The sequence below is a fragment of the Neoarius graeffei genome, chromosome 21, assembly GCF_027579695.1.
Source record: "Neoarius graeffei isolate fNeoGra1 chromosome 21, fNeoGra1.pri, whole genome shotgun sequence".
In the NCBI taxonomy this organism is placed as follows: Eukaryota; Metazoa; Chordata; class Actinopteri; order Siluriformes; family Ariidae; genus Neoarius; species Neoarius graeffei.
Window position 1 is genome coordinate 58,550,442 of NC_083589.1, and position 12,366 is coordinate 58,562,807.

At 40.0% G+C, this 12,366-nt stretch overlaps 1 protein-coding gene across 1 annotated transcript in view; it reads left to right on the top strand.

The window, feature by feature from the left end:
- The window catches only part of erc1b (ELKS/RAB6-interacting/CAST family member 1b), a 395,220-nt gene that overhangs the window by 168,110 nt on the left and 214,744 nt on the right, over positions 1 to 12,366 (top strand). Inside the window, exon 13 of the mRNA XM_060903423.1 lies at positions 11,965 to 12,100. Within this exon, the coding sequence (XP_060759406.1) occupies positions 11,965 to 12,100 (136 nt within the window). The remainder of the gene's footprint in view (positions 1 to 11,964; positions 12,101 to 12,366) is intronic.

Here is a 12,366-nt window from a genome sequence, read left to right on the forward strand (position 1 = left end):
GACGCTGGAGAAAGCACAACAGGAAAGATGGCTACGGCTAGTGAACAGCATGTGTTTGACTCCGCTTTGGAATCAGTTTTAGAAGAATTAGACTTGGAGTTTTCGTTGAAACATGAGCAGGAAGAGGCTCTCCGCTCATTCCTTTTCAAGAAGGACGTTTTCGCTGTTTTGCCGACCAGCTATGGCAAAAGTCTGATCTACCAGCTGGCTCCGCTCGTAGCCAAAAGGATGGGGCTAGTTTGTGCAGTACGAAGAATTAATAAACAGCTTTGAAACATTACTTTTTGATTGTTTCTTATTTTCCCGTTATTTTAAATTTAAGGGAAATTATTTCACCAAACACCACTAAATAAAAATAAAAACTCTCAGACAGTTTAAGCAAACCCTTGAAAAACACTTGAAAAAAAAGTGTGTATGTTAAGTATGTGGTACAGACTCCAAACTTGTGGTCATTATCTCCAAACTTCTTAATATCTAGAACCTGTTTATTAATTAATACGCATTTTGAAAAATTATTTATTTCAAGGCCTCCCCCACTGCTTTCTGTCGCTCTGACTACGTCACGGTCACTGTTGCGCTGATTGGTCAGAGCGTTGGCCTATACGCACAGAGACAGTTTGAAAGACAACGGGTTGTTCCTACCCACACCCTTCGGAAATGTCTACGACCGAGACCAGACTAAATATTCACATTTAGTCTGGCTTGCCAGGCTAGGTGAAACGTCCATTTTGATGAAATTAAATCATCTTAAATACATTATATAGCCAAAAGTATACGGACACTTGACCGTGACACCTGCAGGTGGTGGTTCTCCAAAGCGTTGCCAAAATGTGGAAGCAAACAATTTTCTAGAATGTCTTTGTTTGCTGTAGCATGAAGATTTTCCTTTACTGGAACTAAGAGGCCCAAACCTGTTCCAGTATCACAATACCTCTGCGCACAAAGCGAACTTCATGAAGACATGGTTTGCCAAGGTTGACTTGGAAGAACTGTAGTGTCCTTCTCCGAGCTCTGACCTCAACACCACTGACTGCACCCCAGGCCTTCTCACCAAACACCAGTGCCTGATCTCACGAGTGTTCTTATAGCCAACCACTTTCCAAAATCTAGTGGAAAGCCTTGCAGAAAAGTTTGAGGTTGTTATAACTGCATAGAGGAGCAACTCGGTATTTAAATAATATTGGCTGGCTTTTTTTCGTGGTGTATCAGATATATTCCATTCAGCTAGCATGATATTGAACGATTCATCGACTTGTTCCATGAAATAAGCCAGCCAATATTATTATAATACGTACACACTTTCTTTATATCAGCATTCTCGAAGGCCAACGCTAGCTTACCTGTGAGTTGGCGCTGCCAGTGCAGCAGTGATGTCACCTTCCAGCCGGTGTAGCGTTCATCAGTAGTGTTGGCAAATGCTAATAAAGCAGTCAAGCCAGTGCTATCGAGAGCTACAGGCTAACGACTGAGAAGCTAAGATTTCTGTCTCCAGACTCTTCTTCCATGCTGCATGCTCGCTACAGTATTTTTCACTCAGACTTGAGTGTTCATTTCCCTGTGTAATTTACTGAGTTACTTTGAAAATCAACATCGACAGCTACACAGAACGGAGCGACCTGGCAGCCTGCTGCTAATCCTTTACAAATTCCTTTGCCCTGCTGCTTTTTTGGTGTGTCTGGCTAAGTTTTGGCTGAACTCAAATCCCAGCTCTAATAGTAACGCTTCACCACTGCTTGTAAATACTGTATGTATGAAGACTATCTAATGATGTTTCAGTAGCCTTTCGAATGTTCAACGCGTCTTTCTTTTTCCCTGCGAACAAATAAATGGTTCTGCGCACGCGCAGCAGAAAAGTTTCTCATTGAATACTTGCATCAGCTCCGACGTGTGACGTCATGTTGTCTTGACAACCATGCGATATTGTAACCCATATTCAACGCTCATTCTTCATTGGGTAGAGCGACGTAATACACGTAGGATAAGCGATATGCTAACAGTATTGCATGCTGTCGAACTGAATGAATGAAACTTGCTAGAAGGGAATAGAACGCATGTTTTTATTCCATGGAAAAAGTGTCCTGTATGTCTAATAATACCTTTTAGTTCCTGCTGTTTTCAGCTGGTCTTGTAACTCTTTTTGAGTGGCTGCTGACTTGTCTTAACTTCCTGATCGATCCGAGAACGTGTTGTGAAATCTTGAGGAGCATCTTTTCTGAGGACTGTTATTTGTAGGTCCATGAACTTTCCACCTGTAAGGTCTTTGCTATAACCCTGCGTTTGAATCTTGACGCTCCATAACCTGAATTATCATCGCTAGTTGTGTGGAATGTTCCCAGCCAGTGAGCAAACATCATTATAATGATACCAGGTGCAGTTTGCCTTTTGTTTTTCCTTTATTCCCCCATCAATATCTTTTGCTCATGCCTTTTAAATGTATAATATTAAAAACTGTCTATAGGCGCGAGAGTATAAATAGTCCATTACTTGTCTACCCTTTTCTGCTGATCTTTGAGCAGTTGATGTGTGCTTTGAGACCAGTAAAAGGAATCTCTGGTACAAATTGCTGAAGAGCAGGATGTAATTTTTCCATAGAGGAACTGACTGGAAACATTGACGAAAAGAAAGTTGCATGTGTGATAGCGCTTATTGTGATTTATTCCCGCTTATTGAGATTTACTGTTAATGCACCTTCTACTATAGAAGAATCCTAATAGTCTCCTCTGCGCCAGTCCTTAAGGAGTGTTTTCCAGATCTTGGAAATACTCGCCCTCCTTTTTCTGCAAAAGTTTCAGAATCGGTCAAGCCTCACTGAGTCAGACGTCGATCAGTCCCGGCCGAGCCCCCACCGTTACAATGATTGTTTTCCCTGCTGAACTCAATAGAGGAAGGTCACCTCGGAGTTAGATCATCAAAAACACGAATTAGGGAATCTTTCACAGAATCATAACAGTCAGCTGCTTATTAAGGGTTTTGTCAATGCCAAGCAGATGGCTTGGCCTGAGTTTAAATAGGAAAATTCCAGTTTATGGCCTATTGTGTGTGTGTGTGTGTGTGTGTGTGTGTGTGTGTGTGTGTGTGTGTGCGCACAGGAAAGGTCTTCGTTCTTATATAGTCAGTGTGTGTCATGTTGCTTTGGGATTTTGGCAACGTAACAGATTTGGGATAATGATTTGAACAATATGACATGGAGCCTGCCAGGGTTGGAGAGTGAGAAACATGGTTGCAGCTGAGTGCAGTACGGCACACTGTGTGCTTTTTGCGGATGGAGTTGTGTAGTAGTTAACAATTCTCACAGACCTCCGTGAAGCTGGCACGCCATCTGAAAAGAAATTTAATAAACTTATGTCATTCGTTTGTGCTAATTTGTGCCATAAAATTACTGTTTGTGCTGGTTTGGTTAGGCTGTCTACTGCCAAGAATGGTGTCACAGTGCATTAAACCTCATTCAAGTCAAAACCAAACAAAAAATCGAACCAAATTAGTGTTATTTCTGTGTGCTGTACAAACGTGGTTAGTGCTTGATTGATTCTTTGACACATTACAAGTTCAATTTACTGTTACGTCAGTCTTGGATGTTGACAAACGTTGACATGTAATAATTAAACAGCAGCGCTGATGAATTCTTGAATCTGATTGGTCAGAATGTGTTGATTTTAATGTAGTGTCCACTGCAAAGCAGATCACAAGTTAATCCCTGGTGGAAAAACCTCACAGGATCTTTAAGGATCCATGAGGATTGTCAAAGATCCTGAAAGATAAGGATCTTTTTAGGATCCTTAAAGGAACTTGGAAAGATCTTCATATGCAAAATCATTTGTAAAGATCCTCAAGAATTTGACAAAGATCTTTTAAGGATCCTACAAAGATCCTCATGATCCCCTGCGAAGATCTTTGCAAGGATCCTTTAAGATCCTCAAGGATTTTTCAGATATTACCAGGATCCTTAGAAGGATCCTGTTAAGATCTTTGCTAGGATCCTTGAGGATTTGATCAGCATCTTTGCAAGGGTCTTGCAAGAGCCTCAAGGATCTTAGAAGGATCCTTCTAAGGATCTTTAAGATCTTTGCTAGGATCTTTGAGGATGGGATCATGATCTTTTCAGGATCTTTGTCAAAATCTTCACAAGGTCTTTGCAAAAATCCTCAAAGATTTAACAAGGATCCTTCAAAGATCTTAAAAGGATCCTTTTCAGGATCTTATAAAGACCTTAACTGGAATCCTCAAGGATTTAATCAGGATCTTGTAAGGATCCTTGTCAAGGTCTCTACAAGATTTTTGTTAGGATCCTTTAAGATCCTCGAGGATTGAATGAGGATCTTTTTTTTTTTTTTAATGATCCTAATTCAATGGAATTGGCAAGGATGGAAATGGATTTGAAACTTTATGTAATTCTGATTCATAAGAATTGAATAAGGATATACCACAGAATCGTGAATAGCCAACATCTTAAAAGGATCTTTGAAATAATCTTTCATGATTTTCAAGGCTTCAAAGATCTTAAAAGGATCGTAATGATTTAAGTTCTTTTTAGGATATTTTCAAGATCTTCACAAGACCTTTGCACGCATCTCAAGATCAAGAAAGCAGCAGAAATCAAATCTATGGTACATGGATCTTACAAAATACAATGGAACCTCTCTAAAGTGAACATCTGGACGCAGTAATGCTTTCCATAACTGGAGCTATTAGCTTTTGGGGACATGTTCTCATGAGTGATGACCTAAAAGTGCAAAGTTAGCCTCTCTCAGGAACTAGCAAACAAGGTGTATAAATACAAAGCAAATTCTGAAATATCCCTGGTGAAAATCTTTCAAGGATCTTCAAAGTTCCGTAAAGTTCTTTGTGAGGGTCTTTGAAGATCCTGTTGAGGATTTCAACAAAGATCTTAAAGGATCTTCAAAGGTTTTTTCAAGATCTTCAAGGACCTTCAATTTTTTTGCCAACATCTTCAAGGATCTACAAGAATCTTCAAAGTTTTTGCCAAGATCTTCAAGGATTCTTGGTTAATGGTCTCGTGCCAGTATCAGACTTGACGAATTCAGCCCGATTTTTGTTGTGGCCGACAAATTTCCAGCATCGTGCCTGAAGATGAACGTCAGGAATGATGAATGGACCTTGTTGTGTGACGCGACACCCAGATGAAAAGTCTAGCATGTCGAAATTTTTTTGTTTTTGGATTTTCTCACCTGGTTTGGTGACTCCTACAATGTGTGCCTTAATATCCTTGATTGACAATTTCTTGACCCTCCTTCCAGAAGACATGCAAGGATGTGAATGGGGTCAAAAGGGGTGTTGATTGGTTGGGGTCAAACCTTGTAGTGTTTCCTGACCAAGACACGGCAAGAATTTCTGGCACTGTGATTACCTAATCTGACATGGTGACCATCGTGAAAGACAAAAATATAATGTCTTATCCTAGGCAGATTCTACCGTAACTGGATCCATTAACCACTTGCCCACAAAATAAGAAATTTTTCTTGTCCTTTTTTCAGTGAGGTAATATTTTCAAGATTGAAAATATGGTATTTTATCTTCTAAAACAGCACATGTCATTTAAAAATACACTGAGTATATCAATAAAAGATTTTTAAAGAATAAAGTTCTATTTCTTTGACACATCTGACAGACATAACTCCCATTTTAAAAATCCCTTTCATTATCCCTGTTGCTATCGTCAGTGAATTTCTGTCAGATGACCTGACGATAGACTCGGCCGTTATGGATCTTTGGTAGTTATCGTGTGGAAGCAGGCTTTATCATTTTTGGGTGTCAACAGATAGAGTTGAAATAGATTAACAGCGAAAAAACTATTTCGTTCACGAGAGAAGCCCACAGTTATTTTTAAAAAATGCTATCGTCAGTCTGTCAGTCGAATGCACCTGACGATAGCAAAATTCAAGCCCTCACCACGCACATGTTGACTGACGCAAAGAGGAAATTCTACTGCGCATGATTTTTGTGACAGCAGACATTTACTTCCGGGCAAGACTTGGAGTTCTGACAGCTAGATTTCATCAAATAAATCAAGGTAAGATTTTCAGTCAGCTATCCTGACGATAGAAATTTTTGTCGATAGAAACATTGAGAATAATATTTGTGCATTCATATTTAAATTTTTCTGGAGGAAAACTATCGTAAGTTGAGATAAATCAGAGCCACTTGCGACCCTTTCAGCCGACAGGCCATTTCAATGTGTTATTTCCCCACGAAAGTGACACAGTCGTGTCTATCGTCACTGTTCTGACAATTATTGTTGATTATTTCAATTTTGAAAATAAATTTTCTTTATTTCAATATTTTATATTATTTGGTTCTAGTGATGAGGTATTTAATATTATTACTAAATTTGTCAGATTAATAATGTAAGAAACAGTTTTGTTGCTATTGTCATCTAGAGTGTCCGTCAGAATATGATGGTAGACGTTAGTTTGTCAGATTTTGATGATAGAAACCGATGTGTTTCTATTGTCATTTAGCATGTCTGTCATGTCAGGCTTTTATTAATTAGTTACCAGGACTACTGTTCTAAAATTTACTGTGAATGTCAAGACCCCAAATGCTACTCAGTGTTTCCCCTAGAAAATGTTTGAAGGTGCGGTGGCAAGACCTGCGCTCAGACGTCCCACCCCAGTACGAGGATAAAAACAGCCAACAGCACAGAAGGCTATACATAGATTAATCCATCGGTCATGACTTTAGCCCACAACATGCCAGCACATAACTGCGCAGAATAAAATGCTAAAACAGCCAACAGTACACAACAAAAGCACCTCGGTAGTAGGCTAACTCAACTTAAACAACTTGCTTGTATCAGTACCAGTGCAGTATAGAAACATTGAAAACAGAGGAAGCAGTGCACTCGGCGGTGCTAATAGAAGTAACCAATGACTTAGCCTTAAAACTTCCCAAAGGCCTGCCTGCGTCTGTCATTGGCCTGCACGAACTCCTTTGCGATGGCTGTCATGTCAGTTTGTTCCAGAATGTCACGGTGAATATGGCAGTTCATCAAGTTATTCAGTCTCTTTTGTGTCATTGTGGATCGGAGGTATGATTTCAGTCGACGAAGTGTGAAAAACAAACGGTCTGCTGATGCCGAGGGCACGAAGGCCAAAAGCCAGGGCACCGAGGCCATAAAATAAAACAATGATTTTAAGTTCATGTCTATAATGAATTTAATTTAAGGACTAATGACTCTTCTGAGGAAGATTGGAGTCCCGGTCAAAACTATCAAGCAGGTAAAGGAACATCTACAATATTATGTCTGAAGATAAGAAAATATTGAACACATCTAAACTTATCAATCCATCACTCACTTCAAAAATTGTAAAACTTATTAAACCTATATCCTCCCATAATTTTTGTTCAATTGACACCGAATGTGCAAGAGCATCTTCAGACTGTACTACTACGCAGATTTTTGATTAATCAAAATTGAGCCTGGAGTTCATCAAAATGTTTGACTGTAAATGGAACATATACCAGCATGCAGGCTACTGATTAACCCATAAGAGCCCAGACCGATTTCTCAATCAAGGAAAATTATTGAGGAAATAAAATGAACTAAATAGACGACAAAGAAAACATTTCTGACCTTTTATTTTTTTAAAATAGCACTTTCATGTCTCAAGATCTGAAATATTAAATTGCAAATTTGCGGAACACTGCAACACTATTACACTGTTAACCCCAAAGTTCATTCTGTGCAAACAGTTTGAGTGAATACCAATTTTAAAGATTAGTTTTATTGCATTACGTAAACAGTATGAGTATATGAGACAGTCATTGGGTGTACTCATTTTTGTAATTTAAACAAACTAAAACTATCCTGTTTTACCTCAGGCCACAGTGCTGCCCTGTTGTGATCGGTTCAAAACTCAAGACAAGTTGAGTTGACGGCTACAGAGGAAGTTGCGCCATTTTCTAATTTACACAGAGCAATTTAAGGTCTTTGCACTTTTGACAGCAAGCTAATTAGCATGTTAGCGGCTACAGTCGGTACTCAGCACGTTAAAAGTGGGTCAGCGTTGTAACGACATAACGCTACTGTACAAGCAATGCTTATTTAACGATAACAAACTTAAGCCCTATATGTTGAAATTCCTCTCTTATTCGTTCGTTAATTTATCACACAGTCTTACCTCAGGCAACTTCTTCCCTCCTGTGAAAATTCAACGTCTCAGACGCGGACACAAGTGGGCGGGAGATGCGTTTGATTAAGTCTCTTGATTGGCTGGTGATAGATTGGTGTCATTATAGTGCGTCGGAGCGGTTCATGCCAGGCTCGAGTCCGCTCAACGTAAAAAAATATTGGTTTAGCCTATTTTTTAAATAATTTTCAAAAAGGTACCCGGGCCACGGCCCCCCTTCAGGAATTCCTGAAGGTACGGCGGCAAAAATCAAGGTGCGGCGGCCCGCCGCAGCCAATTGTACATAGCGGAAACACTGCTACTAGAAAAACTTAATAGAATGATCAAAATAATCAATTCAGCAATTTAAGGAGATGGGACTTAACTGGCCTCTGTTATGGTAGAATCTGCCCCAGCATAATAGCGACGTGCTGCATTTTAAGATTGAGAGAACAAGGATCAAGGTTTTGTGAAGCAATGACCGTTTTGTAGCTGCTTTTGTTTTGTGGCTGTTCCTGAACATTTAAGGTGACTATAAATGGATAAAAAAACCTTATGATGTTAAAACAAACAAAACTGTTAGCTTTTACAAATCACTGTGCCATAAGAGGAATAAAATGCTTCAGTTCTTGTTGTACAGGACCAAATGAAAGTTTGGACACACCTTTTAATTCAATGGTCGTTCTTTATTGTTGAGTCACTTCATAGAAAGGTTTTAAAACTTTTTACTGCACAAAATTCTTGGACATACCCAAGCTTTCAACTCCTTCAGGAGCCTTCATCAGGGTTGGGAAGTGACATCATTCCCATCTTCCTATCCCTGATGAAGATTCCTGAAGGAGTTGAAAGCTTGGGTATGTCCAAGAATTTTGTGCAGTGAAAAGTTTAAAAACCTTTCTATGGAGTTGATCGCTGTATCGATGAAAATCTTCAACGTAAATCACTTCATGTCTTAAAGTAATGATCGATGTTTCTCTTTACTTTGGCGAGTGGTTCTTGATATAATATGGATTACTACAGGTGTGGCGTGGAATAGGGTTTTTTTTTTTTTTTAATTTACTGTTTGGTCTCAAACTCATTAAGAAGGCAAGAAACTCGTCCAGGTGACTACCTCATGAAGCTGGTTAAGATAATGGCAATCATGTACAAAGCGTCATCAAGGTAAACACTGGCTACACTGAAGGATCTGAAATCTAAAACGTTAGTGTGGTAAAACAGGCCAAATCGCCAGGTCCCCCCCAAAAAAAACAGGCTCCGCCACAAATAGCACTTTAGTGCAGGGTGTTTTGTTTTACCGTGCACCCAACATGCAGGCAAACATGCAAAAGTTGCCAAGAGCGGTGAAAAGGTATATTATAGGTTATATAATACAAAAAAATTTAATAATTAATTAAAGACGTAGGAGAAATAGCACTTCCACAAAATATGGAACTTTTACAGCCACAGTCTACATTACCCTTGCTGTCCCCTCTCAATCTCCCATACACTGAATGAGGATCCCCTTTTAGGCCCTAAGCCCCTCCCCTGGGTCATACCAGCCCTGCACATTAATCAAAATGTGCGAAAACGCATTGTTAATGAAACTCTTTTTAATTGTGTAAGTGAATTCATTTCAACGAGTTATTTTTAAAGCCAGTGTATACCATGACGAGGTAGAAAGCTACAGTGGTCATCTATGCAATACTATACAACCTGAGGATCCTGAAATATGTAATATACAGACCAAAAAAATGACTGTAGGTATCCATTTCTCGACTACATACATGTACAATGTATGGCCTGTGCTAGCTGTTCTGGCTCCAGTTTGATCCACACAGTGATTCTTCTCTCAACCGATATCCACCAGAAGAGCCAGGAGGCTGTGGCTTTCCCTGACTACTCATTAAACACAGACTTGATGGTGATCTGATTGCTAGTCCAGAAGAATGATCAGGTGTTGGAGGCATAATGGCTTGGCTCATAGTCACCTGTCCTTGTTTGGGATCACCTTGTCATAGTTTAATCATGCTGGAAACTCAACCGACACTTTTGTAATGCATCCCGTGAGACTTCCATTCTCTACTGGCCATTTTTTTTTTCACGCTGTTTTTTAACCCGGTCTCCGTGTCGATGTAGACATCTACAGTCCTTGTGGAGCAGTCGGTAATGCTTTCACTGAGCACACATGTGAGCCTCGTCTGTCCTATCCTTCAAACCGCTTCATCATTACCTCTCTGGATTCCATGTCTGGTTTGGTTTGCAGTGAAGGCATGAGGGCTGCTGTATTCTTATTCACAGACTCATGCATATTGGCTTGGTTACATCTACATCTGCTGCGTGTATGGAGAGATAAGAGATCAGGTTTCCTTGATCGTGTCAGTGATTAGTAACTCATCTGGCCATGATGCTGTGAGAACAGAATTCAGACGATGCAGTCATGTAAACATTAAGACATTCGGAACAGGCCTACAATGTGCTTCTCAGTGGAGGTTGTTGGATACAGAATCTGTTTCCTGTTTGTTGTAAATTAAACCGTCCCACCATCTGCAGATATGTTTTCTTTTGCTTTTGGATGTTGTTTTGAGTCACGCCCCCCCCCCCCCCCCCCCCCCCCCCCCCCCTTTTTTTTTTTTTTTTTGCCATCCTGTAGCACTTGGACAGGAGTAATGAAAATTCCCATGGCTAAGACAAAGGATGTTGTTTGTTTGTTGTTTATTCTTTGCTTGCAATAGACGTCACTTCCGGTAGTGAGCCACCTCGTCGTGTATTCAGATTTCCAGCTGACAGGCAGGCATCGTATTTGTTTGCAGTAGTTTCTTGTTTTTCGCCTCCAAATATGCCACATTTGTTGCTCTGTATTTGGATGTTCAAATCGAGAAAAAGACAAAAAGGTATTCTAGGGTACCAAAAGAAGTTGTGCACAAGGGTGAAAGAGCGAAAAATATCTCAGACACCGTAAAAAAAAAAAAAAAGGCTCGCAAACCTTTCGCTGTGTTCGAAAGGAATCGAGAGTCCATATCCTCATGTTTGCAGCGATCAACTTTATGGATCTAAAATCAAAACTTCTAATGTTAAATGAGTTTTCTTATTTGACTTTTCTTATTTCTGGATATCGTAAAGCAAACTGTTGATGAAACTAGTTTGTAGGTCGCATCGATTGAAACGCGATTGTTTTACGTATTTTTTTTTCCAAGTTTTCCAATGATGCCGATGCACAAGTCTGAGCTACATTTGAAATGTCTTGAAGAAATAAAATGCAAGTTATCGTTGCAAAAATGTCGACAGCAGCTCCGACTCGAATCACATAAGTGCTACACTTTGGCTCACATCACTCACCCTTGCAGAAATAAGATGATGATTATCCTTTAGAAGTCTTATTCCAACGTCATGAACCCAGCTACAAATGAAAAAGTTACAGGCTTCAAAACTTGTAAAAGCTTTCATTTGATTCTTTGTGTAAAATGATGTTTGGACTCCCAGATAATTGGAAATGTTTGGAAAGTTGTTGAAATCGCTTGAAAACTCCGTCTTTTTTCAGCTGTAGGGTTCCAGTCCATTGCATGAGTATTTTTTCTTGATTATCTCAATTTTCTAGTCCATTACCGTAGTCAGAAGTAGAATGTTTTCCACAAGATGATGACGGATGCGTCCTTGGCTTGGACGCCATCTTTGATTGTTGCCTGTCACTTGGAAACCGGAAGTGAACCAGGAGGCTTAAGTCATGTGATTTGCAAAGAAAGAATTCTCTTGGTGATCAAATTGTTTTTCGTACAAGCATTGTGATTCGTGTGTATTTCCTGCGCTCAAATTCTATAAGTGTTCTCTGACCATTGGTGTGTTTTGCTTGCGCTCCTTGCAGGCAGACGAAAGACCAGAGCAAGAAGGTGGCCACTCTGAAGCACAAGGAGCAAGTGGAGAAGAACCGGAATGCGCAGCTGATGGAGGAGGCTCGCAAACGGGAGGATAACCTCAACGAAAGCTCTCAGCAGATCAAGGTAATTCTAGCACTTATGATGCAAATAAAGGCCAAGTCAGTCAGGACATATTACAGATCGAACGCTTTCCATTCACAAATCTCATCTCATCTCTAGCCGCTTTATCCTGCTCTACAGGGTCGCAGGCAAGCTGGAGCCTATCCCAGCTGACTGCGGGCGAAAGGCGGGGTACACCCTGGACAAGTCGCCAGGTCATCACAGGGCTTCACAAATCATTGTTTAAAAAAAAAACAAAAACATTTTGGATTAATATTTTAAAACCACCA